This window comes from Bos taurus, chromosome 29 (assembly GCF_002263795.3).
Source record: "Bos taurus isolate L1 Dominette 01449 registration number 42190680 breed Hereford chromosome 29, ARS-UCD2.0, whole genome shotgun sequence".
Taxonomy (NCBI): Eukaryota; Metazoa; Chordata; class Mammalia; order Artiodactyla; family Bovidae; genus Bos; species Bos taurus.
Window position 1 is genome coordinate 46,898,807 of NC_037356.1, and position 18,854 is coordinate 46,917,660.

An 18,854-nucleotide genomic window follows, 5' to 3' on the forward strand; every position below is an offset into this window, starting at 1 on the left:
TGTTTCTTAAAAAAAAAATAATAGAAAAAAGTCCACATCCCATTTTTAAAGTAGAAGAGGATTTTAGATAGGGGAGCATACTCGTGTGCTTTTCTTAAGGACACGGCTTTAAAGCAGTTCTAGGCATCCTGTATCTTGCTTATGCATGTAGTCACTTTATAAGTCATTTGTTTATTTTATTTTGTAGGTAGGCGTGTAACCTTCACCTTGTCAATGGCTGATGTAATGTAACCTCTCGGCTAGGGTAGCATTAGAGTTTGGCATCTTGGAAAGGCTAATCCTCTTTCTCCCTGTGGACTGACCACCAGGGGGTCTGTCAGGCGCCGGCCTGCATCACGGTGACGGAAGGCCGCCACCAACTCCTCGTCCACTACAGGAAAGAGAAACCGCAATAGTGACCTAATATATTCTATTTTTATAATCTTCATATTTTTGTAGTTAACCTGTTTATGAGATGCTGGGTTTTTTTTTCACTCAACAGACCTGCAGCCTGCTTATATCCAGGTGAAATCTACAGCTGTTCTGTTCTGTTTTGTTGGTTTTTTTTTTTTCCTTCTCTATATTCCAAAACCATTCCATTTCAAAGCACTTTCAGTCTCTAGGTGACATCTCTGCTTCTGTGGTGTGTGGAGGGCGGGGAACAGTTTCCAAATGGAATGGTTTGGGGATATTCCAGTACTAGGGTGCAGACAGGACGCAAGGCAGGTGCTTGTCACTGTGGTGTTAGCGGAAGGGGGTGGTGATACTTTGGAGGACTAGGTTCTGGTCGAGGAGAAGAAAGTGTGCATTCATTCTTCACGTTGCCAGGATGGTGTGTTCCTTTCCTTTTCTGTAGAGAAGCTGAAGTTTAGGAATCCTTCAGTGCCAACTGGTGTTTGAAAGTAGAGGCCTTAAAGGTTTGCCTAGAGAACCAGCAGTTTCAGAGTTAACTTTAGATGTTTTGCAACGGAAGGTTTTTAAACACTAAAATATATAATTTATAGTTAAGGCTAAAAAAGAATATTTATTGCAGAGGGTGTTTGTAAGGCCAGTATGATTTATAAAGTAATGCAATCTCCCCTTGATTTACACACACACACACACACACACACACACTTTTCTGCCTTAGATGTCGCAAGTGTAGGACAGTTTATTAAAGTTAGATCCTTTTATAGGAGAGGGGGGGAAATCCCGAGAGAAAAACACAAAGACGTGAATTCAGCTGATCTGGCCTGTTTGGTGTTTCCCAGAGTGATCCAGTTGGAGAGGCATCAGTTTCGAGGACAACTAGGATGCTTGGAGACAAGTTCAGTTCTAATACGATCTCTGACCCCTCCTTTCATAAAAAAAACTTAGCAACCGATAGGTAATTTGCACATCTTGGCTGTGTACCTTTTTGTAATTATCCTGTAGGGAGAGTGTGAAGGGAGCAAGGAGGTGAGAGTGGAAGTGTGCGGAGGGGAGGCGGGCGGGGACCACGCGAGGGACAGGCTGCGGTTCCGTTTTCTTTGTTCGCTGCTACCGATGACTTCCCAGAACAGTCTGGAAACATCCACGTTGCTTCTCTTTATCTTTCACATTGTTTTGCTGCTATTGGAGGATCAGATTTTTTTTGGTTTGTTTTACAATGTCATATACTAGCCATGTTCTAGTTTGAATTTTCTCATAGAAAAAAAAAAATGTATTACGGATGCCTTTTTTTTGTAGGTTTTTTTTTTTTATGTGATCAATTTTGACTTAATGTGATTACTGCTCTATTCCAAAAAGGTTCCTGTTTCACAATACCTCAAGCTTCACTTAGCCATTTGCAGACCAGGCGGTCAGGCCGTCTGACCCACGGCCTCCTGCTTCGGCAGACAGACACGTGGACGAGAACCCAAAAAAAGGGGCCCGGTGGGGATCCCCGACCCCCGGCCACGTTCACGAGGACCCCTGGGCGTCTCTGGAGACCGGCCGTGTCCGTTTCCTCTGCCCTGCGCCTGTTGTGCTGGACTCTCCACCTGACCTGAGATTGACCATCCAGTAGGTTTTTACAGCTGTGTCGTTCTTTGCGTTTAGCTATGAAAACTGCATTATTGTTGTTGATGTTGTTGTAACAAGTGTGTCTCCATGTGCCACCGTGGTGCTGTGCTGTAGGACTTGGTCATTTGGCATGATTGCAATCGCTCCCGGACCATGTCTCGGTTTGGGGTGTGTTGTATGTGTTATATTAGTGTTCTGTTTGTGGTTCTGGTCATTATAGCAAAAAAGAAAAAAAAAAAAATGCTCATTTAAAGAGACTTCAGATCTCAACGATAAGCCAGCTAACGGGGCTGTATGCCCAAGAGCCGCCAAGCACGCTGCCGAACCAAAAGGACTTGCGCCGTCCACCGCAGCCCCAGACGGGGCAGCTGCGACCCCCAGGCCCCTGGCGGGTGCAGCCCCACCTCACCCACCCTGCAGCCAGACCCCCGCTTGCGCTTACCTCAACCCTCCTGGCTGCGGCACCTCTGTCTGAACCAAAAGGGGTCCGAGCGGGACGATCTGTCCATGGCCAAGGGTGGGGGAACGTGTGTGCTCAGAGGCCAAAGGCGGGGGCGGGTCTGGGGGCAGTCTGTCCCGGGGCGGCGAGCGGGCGGGCGCTCGGGGGGGTCTGTGTGTGTTTATGGTCGCACACCGCGGTGTTTCCCAGCACAGACATGTAACCGGCACGTTTCCAGCAGGAAACAAGACAAACGCGAAAAGTCTAGAAATAAAATTGGTAAAACCCCAGTGCAGCGCCTGCTTGTCTGTCTCCTGGGGCGGGGTGACAGGTGGTCCACTGCGGACGCCGGGGCCGGGTCGGGCCGCCCCGGGCGCCGTGGGGTGTCGCAGGGTGTCTGCCCGCCTCCCTGGCCTCCACCCGCTAGGTGGCAGGACGTCCAGTCGTGACAACCGAGAACACCTCGACGTATCAGCGGTCCCCTGGCGAGCAGCAGGGGGAAATCCAGCCCAGAGGTCTGCGGTGGGGTGGGCCACGTGGGGCCCCCAGAGATGGGGGACATGCTTGCAGGTGGCCCTGACCGCTTCAGACAGCGGCTCGGGGCCCAGTCATGCGACCGTACTGTCCCCCCGTGGATCAGCCCACGTCTGACCGGTTTGCCCTCCCCGGTTATTTGCAGATAGTCAAGTAAAGTTGGCATTCCTTACTCTTCTGGCGCAAAATGCTGTTTGCTCTAGGTGAATTGTGGCCCCACGGGGCCCTGAGCCCGGGGGAGTGACGTGAGTGTCCAGTCTGCAGTCCAGTGGCCTCTACCTGGACCTGGCGGCCTGGGAGGCCTGCTGGACACCTGCGAGGCATCCTCTGGGCTTCAGAAGCCTGTGAACTGCCCACATTCCCAGCTCCAGGAGGAAGTACTATGTGAACCTTGGTCCCAGCGCTGCGGGGGCCGCGGCCTCTTCTCAAAACCTGGGGGTCCCCGAGGTGCCCTCCCCCCGACCCCCACAAGTGTTCACTGAGCTAGGAGCTCAGGAGCCAGGAGCAGGCCTGGGTCACGTGGCCAGTCCGCCACTATGCACCAGGTCGCTCACTGCAGCCCTTAGGAAACGCCTGCTGTGTACCAGACTGCAGGGAGAGGGCTGGGGGACCCATGAGTCCATGGAACCTGTAGCTTCTGGGAGAGGGTGGGGTGGAGGGGCTTGAATTGCAGCCTCCTCGCACCAGCACTGCCAGCTGGATGTGGGGAAGAAGGCAAGGTCCCTGCCCCGGGAGCCTGCCGGGCGCTCCAAAAGGGGGTCCCATATGGCAGGGCGGAGGGATGGAGCTGCGGGGCGGGGCGGGCACCTGAAGGCCAGGGCCCAGTCTGCATCTCTGCAGTGGCTCAGTCCAGGACGTGCCAGGGCCCAGAGACGTTGACGGTCTGTCCCCGCGGACTGCAGGCCTAGAGGGGCCCAAGTGAGGCTCTGATGCCACCAGGGCCTCGGGGTATCTTGAGAGGCAGTTTCAGGGGGGAGTGGGGGCTTCCCTGTTGGCTCTGTGGGTAAAGAACCCGCCTGCAGTGTGGGAGACACAGGAGGCACAGGTTCAATCCCTGGGTCGGGAAGATCCCCTGGAGAAGGAAATGGTGACCCACTCCAGTCTTCTTGGAGAATCCCATGGACAGAGGAGCCTGACGGGCTGCAGTCCATGGGGTCACAGAGAGTCGGACATGACTGAACACACCTGTGTTCATCACACAGTGATTGTGTTAAGTTCCAGTGAGAATCGACAGAGGAAGCTGTGGGGGCAGGGGGTGGGGGGAGGTGGATGCTGGGGCAGCCGGGGCTGCAGGCTGTTTTATGGAGTCTAGGGTTTCAGGTGGAAGATCTGTTCGTGGGTTGACAGGTCGGACAGTGGAAGGAACAGGGCGTGACGGGGAGGTGGCCCTTGTGTGTGGAGCATGGGAGGCGGGGAGCCAAAGCGGGGGACCCCGTGTGGACGAGATGCACGACCCCCAGCACACAGAGGGTCTGGGCTGAGGGTCCTCCGGGGCCCATCTTTCCAGCACCGAAGCCCCAGGGAGGAGTGGGGTGGGCTCCCCTCAGTTGTGCTGCATGCCCAGAGCTCTCCAACTGCCACGGTCCCCTTGGGGTCCCCTCCTGGGATGGCAGGGAAGGCCCCGTCCCCTGGCGGTCTGGCTGCCCCTTGCCTGTCATGAAAACAAACCTGGGCCTTTGCGGGGCTTCAGAGACAAAGCTGTCCCATGTCAGTCCACCGTCCCCTTCCGGAAGCCTGGTCTCAGTTGGACCCATGGCCACTCACCTGGGGCCTCCCTGCCTCCCAGCCGGTCTCTCTGCCTCTGGCAGCCCCTCCACCCTCTGCCAGACCTCCCTGGGGCTTCTAGCTCCTTCCAGCTCCGTCCAAGGTCCTGGGGCCTGGGCCTGTCTCTGGGGCCTCGCCCCCATCTCCCCCAGCGTCACCCCCCTCTATACCCGAAGTTCCCGCCCTCAGGACTGCAGGACACGCCGGAGGACTAGACCCCTTGAGTTTTGTGTCTGGAGTCCCCTCCCCCCGCCCTCCCCCAGGCGACCTAAGACCCTCTGCCTGCATTCTCCACCCCACCCAGACGGGCGGCTCTGGGTGGTCCGGGAACCATCGCACACGGTGCTTCCCTGCTCCGGACTGTGAGCCCTGGAGGACAGCCGTCTGGCTGGTGGGGTGCGCCCCTGGCCTGCACACAGTGGGGCCGCGTGGAGCTGCAGAGGCCCTTCGGGACCCGGGTGTGGTGGGCAGGCCCCTCGTGTTGTGAGGAATCCGGGGCTGGGGGCTCCCCTGGAGCTGGCCAGCTCCTGATCCTGCTGAGGAGGCCCAGTAAGCCCAGGACACAGCCTGTGTGCTAAGGCCAGGGCGGGGGGTGGTCCCTGGGCAGGCATGTTTGCAGAGGAGGTCACAGTCAGGCCCTGGGTGACCACGGCCGCGGGCCAGGCTCCCACCTCCCGCCTACCCCGACCCTGTCCCCCTGGAAGCAGGCAGCCGTATCTCTGGGACCTGCAGGTGGCAGGGGTCGGCTGTCCCACCATGAACCCAGCCCCAGCTCCGGGGGGCGGGGGGGGGGGGGCCTGTGTGGGGGGTGTGTCCCGCATGCTGGGCCGCCTCCGAGTGCACAGGGCTTTGTCATCCCAGGAATGCCTTTGATCAGGAGTTGGTGCAGGAGGGACGCAAGCCGGCCCCTGGCCTCTAATCCGTTCCCACAGTCCCCCTGCCCGCCGGCCCCTGCCCTGAGCCACACCGGGGCCCAGGAGACAATAGCCTCGGCCGGTGGGCGGGCAGCTCAGCGACGGGGCTGGAGGCCCACATCCGGGGGCATTGTCACTGCCAGCCCAGGGTGCACGGGGGGACGCGGGAGCCCTCACCGAAGGGCTGCCACCAGCCGGGGCAGCTCAGCTCGTCCTTATGAGCTGCAGCTAATGGCAGCCGAGATGGCCTCTCCAGGGCAGTCCTCCAGAGCAAGACCCGTTTAGCTGGAAGGTGAGCCCACAGCCTGGAGCTCGCAAGGCAGTGGTCCTCCCGGTCCCATTGAGGGAGGCCAGTAGCTCAAGTTCACCAGTCACGCCCTGGGGACCAGATATCGTGCTATGGGCCAAACACATCACTTCTCCCTAAATCTTGAATCAGCCTCCAGGGGTTCTGACAGGCAGGGGGCATGCCGGGGATGGGTCCCGCGGAGCCCACGTTCACTCTGGGAGGGACAGTTACCCCATCTTCCAGGTCAAGGGTTGGCAGGCTTTCCACAAAGGGCCAGGCCAGGCAGTGGGCACTTGGGACTTCACAGGCTCTGTTCTCCATGCAGCTCCTTGAACCTGCTGCATGGAGCCCCGGGCACAGCCAGCCTCCGTCTGGGTGAGGGCGGGACTGAGCCGACCTCTGCGGCAGGTGTGGAAACAGGCCCAGGGAGGTGAAGTCACTGAGCCAGGACCACACGGCGGGGAAGTGACGGAGCCAGGCCAGTGGCCGGGTTTGTGTCTCTGGGGCCTGCGCTGCACCCCCCGCCCCATCAGTCAGCCTGGCTGCCTGCTGAGAAGGGCACAAGGGCTTCAAAAACGCACTTGAAGAAAATGCACGCAGTCTTCATTTGAGCGTCTTCACCCTGTGCCAGTGCTAGAGGAAGTCAACCCTGAATATTCACGGGAAGGACTGGTGCTGAGTGAGGCTGAAGCTCCAATACTTTGGCCACCTGATGAGAAGAGCCGACTCATTGGAAAAGACCCTGATGCTGGGGAAGACTGAAGGCAGGAGGAGAAGGGGACGACAGAGGATGAGATGGTTGGATGGCATCACCGACTCAATGGGCATGAGTTTGGGCAAACTCTGGGAGGTGGTGAAGAACAGGGAAGCCTGGCATGCTGCATCCATGGGGTCACAAAGAGTCGGACGTGACTGAGCGACTGAACAACAACCACCCTACGCTTAGCGCTTCCACTCAGGGCCCTGATGTGCCCGGAGGCCCAGGGGTTGGGGTCAGGTCCACCCAAGGCGTCTAGTCAGCGGTCCCTGTGGTCAGCACAGCATCCTGGTCAGCCGGTCAGGAGAATGGAGGCCAGGCGCGCTAGCAGCGGCATCTGATGTGGTCAGTGGTTGTCTGAAAGACACACCTCTCCCCCATGAGCACATTCAGAGGAAAAGATCCAGGAGGTGGATCTCAGCTCTGCAACTTTCAGGCTGCGTGGCTTCTCCTTCTGGGCCTGGACTTTCTTACCCAGAAGATGGGGATCGTCGTGGGACTTCCCTGGGGGTCCAGTGGTTAAGAATCTTCCTTCCAATGCAGGACGCACGGGTTCGATCCCTGATCAGGGAACTAAAATCCCACATGCCTTGGAGCAACTAAACCCACGTGCTGCAACTGCTGAGCCCTCGACGCACAGCTATTAATAGAAGCCCATACAAGGCGATGAAGGTCCAGCGAAGCCAAAGTTAAAAAAAGAAAACTGGCAACAGCCCTGTCTATGAGAATGGAGGCTCCAGGAGCGCGTGCTAACGTCTGTGACACGCCCAGCGGGAGGTGAGATGGGCTCTGTCCAGTGCCCGCCTCCGGGGGTGATGCGAGGACAGATGACTCGAGGTCCATGAGGCCCTGAGCACACACCAGCTGCACGGGCATCACTGAGTAAGGGCCCCCGTCCCGCCAGGGCCATCGCCGTCACCCCGTGCAGTGTCCAGCTGAGCAAGGAGGCCCCACTGGTCCCCGAGGGCGGTTCCCTCCCCTGGCAGTTCCTGGTCTTCATGCCTCTCTCCTGGTGTTGCCAGCCCCCAGATTTCGCTCGGTGGGAAGCACCATTCTCAGCTCCGTGGCTTTGGGGGGACTGGCCCCCTCCCCGGCTCCAGGACAGGTGCTGAGGCGCTCAGAGCCAGCAGCACATCTGCCCCCTGGGAGGAGTGGCAGGTTCAAGGGTAGATGTGAAATTTAACAGCCAGCGAGACTTGGGGAGAGATTTTTCTGGAGCTTCTGGCCAAGAGAGTCCTCCACCCTGATCCTTAGGACTCCGGGGGTTGGCACAGCCCTTCCGCCGCCTCGCGAGGGGTACCTGGGGAGCTTCGGCCACTGAATGGAGCCTGAGAGCAAGCTTGGTCGGGCAGGAGAGCAGGAGAGGGGACCAGGCCTCCAGGAAAGCTGCTGGATCGAGCCAGCCCCCTTGTTCCAGGAGCCCAGGACTGCTCCTTACTGTTGGAGTTCGTCTGATGTGGCCTTCCCGGCATTTTCAGAGCTTAACGGCCCCACGGTCTGCATGTTTTCGACCTATTTCCAAAGAAGGTCCATTCCCAGGTGCCAGAGGCTGGAATGTTCTCGTGTCTTTTAGGGGACACGGCTCAGTCCAACAGGTGTGTTTGAGCTCTCAGAGCTAGAGAGCACATTCGTGGAGCACCCCGTGATCTCAGGGGTGCACGTCCACCGGGAAAAATGGAAGTTCAGTAAATCCTGGCTGAAAGGGTGGCGACACCTGCCACGAAGTCTTCAGTTTCGTGGCTGTTTACCTGAGCGAGGGGTTCCCCGCTCCGTCCCACTCTTTAGTCAGCAGAGACAGGACCACATTCAGGTTTCACTACGACCCCGGCGACCCACAGCCCAGCCGATGTGATCACGGGGCACCCAGGAGCTGGGGCTGAAGCGCTGGCTCCACGGGGCCCCCCAGGGACAGACCAGCCAGGGCCTGGATGTCAGGTGAGGAGTGTAGTCACCATCAGGGCTGTGGGCAAGAAGCGACTGTCCTTGGAACCGTGACGTCCGTACTGAGCCCCATAGCACTGATGGCGCGGACAGGACCCTGCTGCCCTCGGGTCCTGGCCCGGCATCTGCATGACGCTCATGTCCTGGGGGAACTGAACAGAGCACTCACTTTTCTCTGCCTGATCAGACTCACTTGGGGACTCGTCTCCTGGGCTGCAGACCAGTTCCTCACTTCACTCCCTAAGGACTGGAATATCTGTGGAGTTGGGACCACCTTGCCTGTTAACTTGCAGCTTTTGATCTCTCCAGACTACACAGTGTTCTCAGGCAGGGTAGAACAGACATTCTCCGGCATGCTGAACACAAACGAAAGTGCCCAGTGAGTCGTGCCAAGGTCACCTCCTCCAGGAAGCCTTCCTGCCCTCCTTCCCACTCCCTTATTCCCCAGGCAGAGCTGAACACACCCCCCCACGCACATTTCCAGACTCCCCACCCATACTTCAGTGAGCCCTGCTCACAGGGTTGGGGGCAGGTGCTGGTCCGTTCTGCTCCCGCCTCTACTACCACAGCCAGCACGGGTCCCGACCCATAAATCCGTCCGCCTCCACTCCAATCAGCTAGATGCAAGACTGGTCACACAGACAGGCTGTGAGTTATCAGAAAAATGAGGCTCTGTCCTGGCTAAGGATAATTCATGCAAACCGCTCGACCCCCGCTGTGCTTAGTGAGGCCTGAGGTCGGCCACTTACTGCAGCCGTCGGGTTCATCACTCAGCTCAACTGGGTGCCCCATGCCTCCATCTGCAGCGGGGGTGGGGGGTCGGACGGCGGGGGGGGAACAACGGCCCCACCTCGCAGGCTTTGTGGACGCTTCAGGGACCTGAAGAAGGTCAAGGCGGCCCTGGACAGCCACTTGGCAAGTTAAGACTTCTTATCCGTCCCCCAGATCACTCCATTCTCTCCTCACCGCTGGTGGAGAAATACAACAGGCTGAAGGTGAAATAACTCAGTGTGGCGGGTGCCATCCAGCCCCGGGTGGGTGTAAAGCCCTTCAACCATCACGGTGCCTGAGAGCGTAGTCCCGAAGGGTAAGTTTGGCTGGAAGGTGGATTAGTCCGCTTATTCCCAATTATAATGTTCAAGAAAAACAAAATGGAGTTACTTCAACTTTTAAGTGGAATGGCGTTCTTCTCTCCCAAGTCAAGTCTGTCCAGGCAGCCAGACGGGGTGGCTCTTATGGGCTGAATGATGTCCCTACCAAAATTCATAGTGAAGAATGGATCCCCAGGACCTCAGAATGTAAAGCCGTCATCAAGGCAGACCCCGATCCAACAGGACTGCGGTCCTTAAGAACACAGGATGCCCATGTGAGCACATGGGGAGGAGATGGCCATCTATCACGCCCAGGAGAGAGGCCTCAGGACGGACCAGCCCTGCCCACACCTGGGTCTCGGATTCCAGCCTCGACTGGGAGACAGCAAACACCTGCTGTTTAAGGCCCTCGGTGTGGGGAATCTGCTGTGGCAGTCCGGGCTGACTGATAACGTGGCAAGAATATGCTGGGGGGTTTCCGATGGGGGAAGAGTGAGCAGGCCTTGGGAAACCTGAGCCCCCCAGAGAGGGGGTGAATCCTTGGTGAAATCCAAGGGTTAGGTGGACAGGAAGAGATGGGACAGGATGTGGGAGGTGAGCAAGGCATGGAAACCCCCGCAAGAAAGACAGGAGCAGGGCGCCATTTCCTTCTCCAGGGGAGCCTTCCCGACCCAGGGATCAAACCCATGTCTCTTGCGTCTCCTGTATTGCCAGGCAGGTTCTTTATACCATTAGCGCCACCTGGGAAGCCCAGAACCAGGGCATGCACCAGGCTCCTGTAACTCGAAGTCGGCCAGTGGGCGCCTCAGGGGCTGGTTGGCACAGCTGCTAGGGGACGACATCAGGGGGTCCCCCTGGCTTGGCCCTGCCAGGCGCAGGGGTGGCTCCATCAGTAGCTGCCTGTCAAAATTCCGGTATCACAGCCCCAAGGGACAACTTCCAAAAGAGATCCCGTCTCCTCCTTCCCCCGAAGCCCTGCAGCATCCTCCACCATTCCATCAGCCAGAAGAGCAAGCTCTCCAGACCCCGTGGCTGGAGGCAGCATCGTGGGGTCAGGGTGTGAGCAACGGAGCGGGGACTCTGTACTACAATCCAGGACATCTCTCCGGTAAGCAAGGTTTCCCGGCCATGGGGTCTCATCCTCCAAGAAGGAGCTGGGTGGGCACAGGGCAAGCCCAGGGTCCAGAGGCCCTGAAGACCAGCAACAAGGCAGCTGAGCCCCACGGGATGGGGGAGAGGAAGGGGCTGCTGGGGGGCTGGCTGACACCGGGCACAGGAGAGGCCGAGACGGGGCAAGAGCGAAGGGGGGAAGGGGGGCAGGGGGACGCGCGAGGAGCTGGGAACAGGGGCAGGGGGCAGCAGGACCGCCCTCCCACAGAAGCCGCCTCCACGTGTGTTAGTTGAAGCCAGACACAAACGCAAGAGGGGGCTGCCGGTGCGACCCTGGTTTCTGAACCCCAAATACCATGGAGGAAGGAACGAATTCACCAGAAGTCGCATCAAAAAGGTCCCAGACAGCCTTTGGCTTTAAAATATGCTGTTTATTTTTTTTCTCCAATTATAAAAATAATACATTATCCAAACAGCTAGCTTAGGAAACACAAAATTCCGCCCAGGAAAACGATGACGAGAGCCCTCCACCCCGCTGGACGGAGATGAGCTGGTGGTCTCTGTGACGACGGCGCAGCCGAGGCCCGGCCCGCCCAGAGCTGAGAAGGGGCTTCAGGCCAGAAACACACAGCGAGACGCACGGGACGGAGCCACAGCGCGTCCATCAGCCTCAAGACACCAACCCGCCCTCCTCGGCACCCAGGACCCCAACATCCAGGCCCCGCAGGGACCCTCAGCAGCTGCCAGGGGAGCAGAGCACACCCAGATGCTCTGGGAGGATTTTAAAAGCTGGACTAGACTCACAGTGACCCCAAGGTGCCTGCATGCAGAGCGACGGCCTTCAGATCTCCCCTGGGACCATTTTTAACGACGAGTACCACCCCACACCCGGGGACGCGGAAGAGCACGTTCCGGCTCCTCGGGCACAGGGCCGGCCTCTCCTCCTCTCAGCCAGATGCCCACGTCCACGGCACAGGAGGCGACGAGCACAGCGCTGTTCATGGGCGGGGACCCCGGGCCTGTGGGTGCGAGCGTGCGTCCCAGGGCACCAGGAGACAGGGCGAGCGCCAGGGCCGGAGTCCCAGCTCTGCCGCCTGCAGCCCTTGGACCGGGCGGTCTCTCAGGCCTCGGGTTCCTCTATAAACCACGAGTAACGCCTGCCTCGTGGGCTCCCGAAGGGAATAAATAAGACACCAGGGGCAGGTCACAAAGCGCTGGTGCATCTCTAGGGCCAGTATACGCCACAGTACCCGTCACTCCTGCCGTGCCAACCCTGTCCCCTCATCTCTGAAAAAACAGCCCTCTGAGCACTGAGCAAAGCCCGAGGAGTAACGGGTGTTGCTTCCATCCGGAGCCAGGTCTGGATCCAGCCAGGCCTGCCAGGGGGCAGGCACCCACGTGCCCACGGCCGGACCCCGGAGCAGAGACGGGCAGCCCTCGAGGGCTCTGCCAGGGCTGCACCCAGAGTGTGGGGCAGACAGGACCCGACCCAGGACAGGCTTGTGCAGAGCGGCCCCCCGCGGGGGAGGACGCAGGCCACACGGGGGGACCTCGGGGAAGGGGGCCCTTTCACCGGCCAAACTGGACCCGACCCTGCAAAACGATGGATCCTCCCCACTGTCTTGCTTTTAATCACGTTTTTCAACACTTAACACGTGAACCTCTGCTCCTTGATGTCCCGTCTTTGTTCATCTGTCCTCAGAATGAAAGTCCAGAACCTTCTGTGCTGATTTTAAAGTCGGGCTGAACGTTCAGTAATGAACAAAGCTGGAAACACAAGAGGAAAAAGGTGGCTTTTTAAATGAGCGCAGACCTCTCTCTAGGCCACCACCCTCCATGAGGTCCTCGCATCTGCTCCCCAGAGGGCCCCGGTTTCCTCACATCGAGGTACACAAGGACTTGCTTTATGGACCCAAGACACGGCTCTGGTGGCCCTAAAACCGTTAGCAAAGGGAGCCCCCAAGGCACCCAGCTACACCTAAGACAGGCATCCTGATCAAAGAGAAATATGCGGGACACAAACCTGCTTAAACTTCCCTCTAATTCTGTCTAAGTCTTCATGAAGTTTATCGTAAGTAGGGTCATCATAAGGGAACTTCTGAATCATCCCAATCAATGCCTCTAAGACCTTCATCTTTTTGCTGTAAAACACAGAAAGAAAGACCTTCAGTCCCCGGCACTGCAGGCTTGGCCCATGCAGCAAGGTGCCGGGCGCGCTCCTTAAAGCAGTGGTGCTGAGCACGCCGGGGTTCAGGAGCTGGTGGCTAACGTAATCATCACTGAACAACCTTCCCCCGCCTGGCGATGGGCACCCACCCACCCCTGCGCCCGACATCAAGCGAGAACCGACCTCGCCACGCCGGCTGCGGCCTGGACCAGCGGCCGAGGAGACTCGACAAGCACCCAGACCACCGGTCCCAGGCCTGAGCCGGGAGCAGACACAACCAGAAGGAAAGAGCGCTGGGCATGGCCACGCCTGCTCCCATCTGGGGGGTTTCTCGGATCCAGAACCTTCACACTCAGGGCCTCAGGGAGTTTAACAGCAGGTAAACACCAAGCCTGCTCCGTCCACAGTGTCTGCTGCCTGAGTTCAGCCACTTCCCCAGGAAGACAAGGGGCTCAGGCTGGAGCAGGACTGCCCCCAGGCACTCAGGGACTTCACGGTTCTGGGACTCGGCATCCTCATCTGTAAAATGGGGCCCTGATGGCCACCTCCCAGGCTCAGGAGGATCAGTAATCCAGAGAAAGCCCAGGACATGCCACAGAACAGCGCTGAGTAACCGTCAGTCTCCACCAGACCCTGGAGGCCAGGGCTCCCATTGGGGAGGGCAGGCGCCCTTCTGGGTCATGGACAAGTGACCCTGCCCATCTCCGATCACCGGGCGTCAGGAGCATACTAGGTATCTGTTCCCAGGGAATTTCGAAGGACTTGTCCTTAGGATGAAGCTACAGCCATTCAAAGCGACCAGGACCCGCTCACGTTTGCTGTTCTTAAACCAGTTTACAAGAATTACAACAGCTGCCTCTCGGGGAAAACACAAAACTGCGAAGCGTCACAGAGAGTGAAGGAAAGCAACCAGGCGCTGGGTTTCCAGCAGATGGAAGGCAGATGCCACACGGGGAACGGCTGTGCGTGCCGGACGCGGGGACCACCGCCCACTCTCAAGGCCGCAAGCAGCCCCGCCCGACGGCCGGTCACCCCAGCTGCTCCAGACGCACTCAGCCCGGCGCACAGTCAAGGCCGGTGCACACCGGGGGGTGTGGCCCGCTCACGGCTCCAGTAAGGAAAACGGGGCTCCACCATCCTGCGGGAGGGCAGGGCAGCTCGGGGAGGGTCAGAAAGCCATGGTCACCCGCTGGACACCCCATCCTGCAGGCTGAGACGGGTTCCCACACGCCTTCTCCGGGTGAGAAGCCCCCGGCGTCACTGAGTGAGGCCGCTTCTCCTCTAACATCCTCACTTGGAACATAAGGCAGCGGGAGGTCCTCTGTGTGCCTTCTACCATTTTTCTTTTAAACTGTAGAGACTTAGAAAATCCAAAAATCACTCCTCTAAGATGAAAGGGTTTAGGCTGCAGTTCAGAGACCACCAGGCTCTGCTGCTGGGGTGGGGGCAGCGGGGCTCCCACCAGCCCTGACACAACCCACGTGACCCTCCCCCTGATGGAGCCTGGGGGCACGGCTTTAGGACGGCGGGGGTGGGGGGTGGGGCGAACCCTGCCCTGGGGCGTGAGTTGGCAGCCCCCAGGTACAGGAACCTTCACACCCTCCGTGCGCTGCAGACACCAGCAGAGGGACAAGGGGAGGCTGCTGGAGAATGACCGGGCGCGCCACCCCCAGCTTCGCAGGCCGGGAGTGCAGAGGCACCTTCAGCCCTGACCGGCCTGACCGCCACCCAGTGCTGCCACGTGCTGCCACCCACCGTCCCAACCAGATCACCAGCTACGCCGCCGCCCCGCTGGGCCTTTAGAGGAAAACCTCCTCGAGGTGTCCCTGCATGGTGGATGAGTCTGTTCAGCTCCCACTTGATCAGTGATGGGACAGGTCAGAGAGCAGCGACCCCAGAATCACCCAGACCCTGTCTCGAGCATCCCTGCTCTGACACATGAATACGGCAGTGGCACAAACTCTAGAAATTCAAAACATTCCAAATAAGACGACAAGTCACGTGGACGGGGGAATGCCGCTTCTGCCTCTGTCACTCACACTCCTGGAGCCCCTCCCTGGCCAGGCAAGGCCACCAGGCATCCGAATGACGCAGAGCAGCCGCCGAAGCCCTGTGTCGGCTCCCCTGAGCGGCAGCACAGCCTTTCACAGACGGCTGAAGAGTGAAGACCGCGGGTGGGGACAGGGTCCCGGGGCTTCGGGAAGCGGCACCCGTAAGAGCAGGTTCAGAAGGCTGCAAGCGCTACAGAGGACGGCTGACGGCGCCTTAGCGCTTCCCGACCCGGCAAAACACACGGACCCGGCACCTCGTTAGACCTTCCGGCTACGTCACAAGTCCCAGTGCCGGTGGAGCCACCACTTCTGAGCCTGGATCACACCCAGACTACCGTGCTCTGTTTATCAGAAGCTCAGGGGAAACGAGAAGATAAAATTGTTTTCAGCCTGCCTTGACTGGCAGGGAGTGCTTGAAGGCCTCCAGGGAAAAGGCAGGGGGGATCAGAGGACTCTTGAGAAAACAGTAGGTGTTCATCCAACACCCACAACAGGCCCGGCACCTTCTAGGTACTATTTCCTGTAAACCCTGTAACAATTTCATGAGGTTACTTCAACCCGATTATTTTCTCCGTTTTACAGATGAGAAGACTGAGACTCTAACCACCCGCGATCAGGGTGCACCACAAAACCGCAACTCCGGTCCAGACACCAAAGAAGAAAGGAGGTTCGGCCTTACCTGTCTCTCTCAGTGGCGCAACTGTGCAGGAGACCTCTCCAAGCAAACGCGAAGCCTTGGTAGCACCCGATCTGTGAATTGATGAGACATTTACGAGTACAATGAATAACCGAGCGCTGTATTTGATCTAATTACCAAGCTCTCAAAACTAAAGTGGGGGAGGGCGGGAGGGGGTGCTCCTTCTCGTGCTGTCCTGGAGCAGGAAATGGAAGTCGGAGGTCGAGTTATCAGCGGGACAGCCGGCCTCCAAGGCAGCCCACTGGGCCCCACCTCCCCACTGCACTGGTACTCACGCCTGCGTGGTCTCCCGACTGTGTCGGGTGGCCGTGATGAGCAGGACACAAAAGAGGTGGCACGTGGCCTTCCGATTAATGGGCAATGTCACCTCTGCCCTGCCCACCTGGGCCACCCACACAGGGTCAGGAGGACACTCAGGCGGCCCTAAGGAGAAGTCCACGTGCTGAAGACCCCGAGGGGGCGAGCCGTCTGACAAGTACCTCCTCTGGCCCCAGGCAAGCCTTCGAGTGGCTGACTCAACTCCAGCACCAAGGGGCCCTGAGCCAGAACCACCCGGCTCAGCTGCTCCTGGACCACGGACCACCAGGACCTCTGTGGCATAAGTAACACTGGTTGTCTTAAGGCCATGGGCGTGGAATGATTTCACTTTGAAGCCACAGACGCCTAATACAGTTCCAGTGGCCTCAGACTTCACTGTTCATGGCTGGTCACCTGTAAGTGAGGGCCCATCCAGGACAAAAGGCAGGAGAAAAGGAAAATCGGGCATTTTATGGAATTCCTAGGTAAATATCAACAGCATGCTTTCACAGGACACAGGGGTGCTCACTCTGCAGGAGGACTCGGCACCATGACACTCGACATCCACCGAGGTGACGAGGGACCTGTTTTTTCCTCCAGCCCACCCGACTACGTCATCGCCACACAGCCACACGCTCTGCAGGCTCTGTCCTAGGAATATGCCTCCATCAGCGTTCTATCTAGCCTACTGCCGCTTTAAGAGACCTGAAATTGTGGCTTCACCATACTGACCGTCAAGGTAAACTGTCAACAGTCAAAGAACAGGACTCCTTTCTAAGTGACGGTGGGGCAGGGGGGAGGTCCCCACTCACTTCAGATCCAATTTTAGCTCCATGGAGGGTGCCGTGCTGTCTCCCTTCGATCATACCCAAACTGCTTCCTTCTTCATAGCCTTCTCGGTACCCTTCCCCGTGAAACCTGCGACGGAGAAGCAGCAAGTCTGAGTAAATAAACAGGAGAAAGAGGATTCTCCCTGGAAAAACTCATCTCCTCCATGTGACCCAGACCTAGTATCACAGAAAAACAACAGAACCTGGACCTAAAACAGGCCCATGTCAGCTCCACCCCTCCCCGAGCCTGTGCTGTGGCAAGGCGCTGTACTCCTTGAAGCCAAATTCAGCTCTTTTACAATGAGGAAGCTAGGATAAATCAGGGATTCCCAAACCGGGGAGAACACTGGAAACACACAGGAAAATCCCAAAGATACAAATTCAGGAGCCTCGCCCCTCATCTCAGTAAAGCTCAGGAATCTGCTTTTTGAAATCTCCCCGGTGACTTAGTCAGCAGCCCCAGTTCTGTAAGTCTGTAAGTTGGACTGTTTGGGCAAGTGCTTCAAAACAAACAAACGAAACTCTGCCATCTGCACCAGGCTTTGCATCACACGTCAGGAGCCAGGCAGGGAGAAGGGCCATCAGGTCACCGCAGTGCACCATGACTGCCGGGCCACAGGGGCCGGCAGTGGGACTGTACCAGCACAACCCACGGGCCACCAAAGTTAAAAGGGCTGGCTGGAGCCCCCGGGGAGGCCAAGTGTGCCATTCCCACTTATACTGGCTCCCGCCCCCGCCCCGGGAGTGACCCTGCCTCCCATCCCAAAGACGGGATCTAGTTCACAAGTAGGGATAAAATAGATAACGGGGGTACAAGGCTTAGTTCAGCGTGCGGCTCATAGCAAGTTCCAAATGAACTGTCAGCGACTGATCGCTTCCTGCTCCCTCTTTCTCAGGGACGTCTATCGATGTCTCAAGCGGGCTGGGCACTGGAAGACAGCCATCAAAGCGGCCAAGAGCTCCCCCCCACCCCACCCTCCAACCCCGCCTTGTCACAGCTCCTAGGCGCTGCCCAGGGGCTCAGGAGGGAAAAGGATGATGCCTGACACCGTGATGAGCCTGTCCGTGAATGCGGCCGTCTGTCCTACTACTGAGGAACAAGAAAGAGGTGGGCAGCGCCCAGATGGCAGAGGTCCGCCCCACCCGAGGACGGGGAGTCCCTGGAGGGAGGCAGTCACCAGGCCGAGCAGATGCATGGGGGCAGCCCCGGAGGAGGGAGGCGGGTCTCGAGGAGCAGCTGGGCGCCTGGCGCTCGCCCGAGAAGTGGAAGTAACAGCATCCTGGGCCCTCCCGCGCCGGCCACCCCCGGGGCCCCAGGGCGCTCCCCTAGAGCCGCAGCCCAAAGCTGAGAGCCGGCACGCCAGGGCTGGGGGCCCCGACCCACCCACCTCTCATCTGCCATCACGACAGCGTCGAACATGTCCTGATCCCCGGCCATGGCGGCCGCCGACCAGCCCCCGTCCGTCGGGCTCCGCCGCCCCGCGATGGAGCCGCGGACACGCGAGGCCACAACTCGCGGAAACCCCGGCCACTCGCGACGCCAAGTTCACTTCCGGGGGCGACCGCGCGGGGCAGGCCGGGTAACGACGGCACGCCGGAAGGCTCAGCACGCGCCCGGGCGGGCCCAGGGCGCGTGCGCGGCGGCGGCGGCGGCGCTGGGCGGGGCTAGGCCGGGACGCGGCTCCACCCCGAGGCCCCTTGCCCCGCCCCCCGGCAGGGCCGCGAGCCGGTTGGTCGGTCCCCACCTGGAGCATCCACCTGGCCAAGCGGGGCTGACCCATGATCTCACTTTCCCAAAATCAGGCAGAGGCCACCGAACTGCCAACAGCGGCTCAGAAAGAACCACGGAAAGAAACTTGGAAAATTTATCAAAGAACCAAACGCCTCCCCCGGAGCTCTGGCCAACAGGCTCTGGGCCCGTGGGATTTGAGGGAAAGAAGTTCCAGGAAAGGCAATTCGCGGAGTGGAGACA

General features: G+C 58.8%; 1 protein-coding gene across 4 annotated transcripts in view; it reads right to left on the reverse strand.

Annotated features, from left to right (window-relative positions):
- Positions 1-18,436, reverse strand: part of LTO1 (LTO1 maturation factor of ABCE1) — a 67,350-nt gene extending 48,914 nt beyond the window's left edge. For 3 of the 4 annotated variants that reach the window (XM_010821271.4, XM_005227378.5, XM_005227379.5), the window contains exons 1-3: positions 18,271-18,436; positions 16,865-16,970; positions 15,738-15,808 (exon numbers count right to left, since the gene is read on the reverse strand). In XM_010821271.4, coding sequence (XP_010819573.1) covers positions 15,738-15,808; positions 16,865-16,970; positions 18,271-18,320 — 227 coding nt within the window. In that variant the 5' untranslated portion in view covers positions 18,321-18,436. Of the gene's footprint in view, positions 1-530; positions 12,608-12,863; positions 12,982-15,737; positions 15,809-16,864; positions 16,971-18,270 lie in introns of those variants that run through there. The other variant, XM_002699422.7, reaches the window with a different exon arrangement.
- Positions 18,437-18,854: the final 418 nt, after the last annotated feature.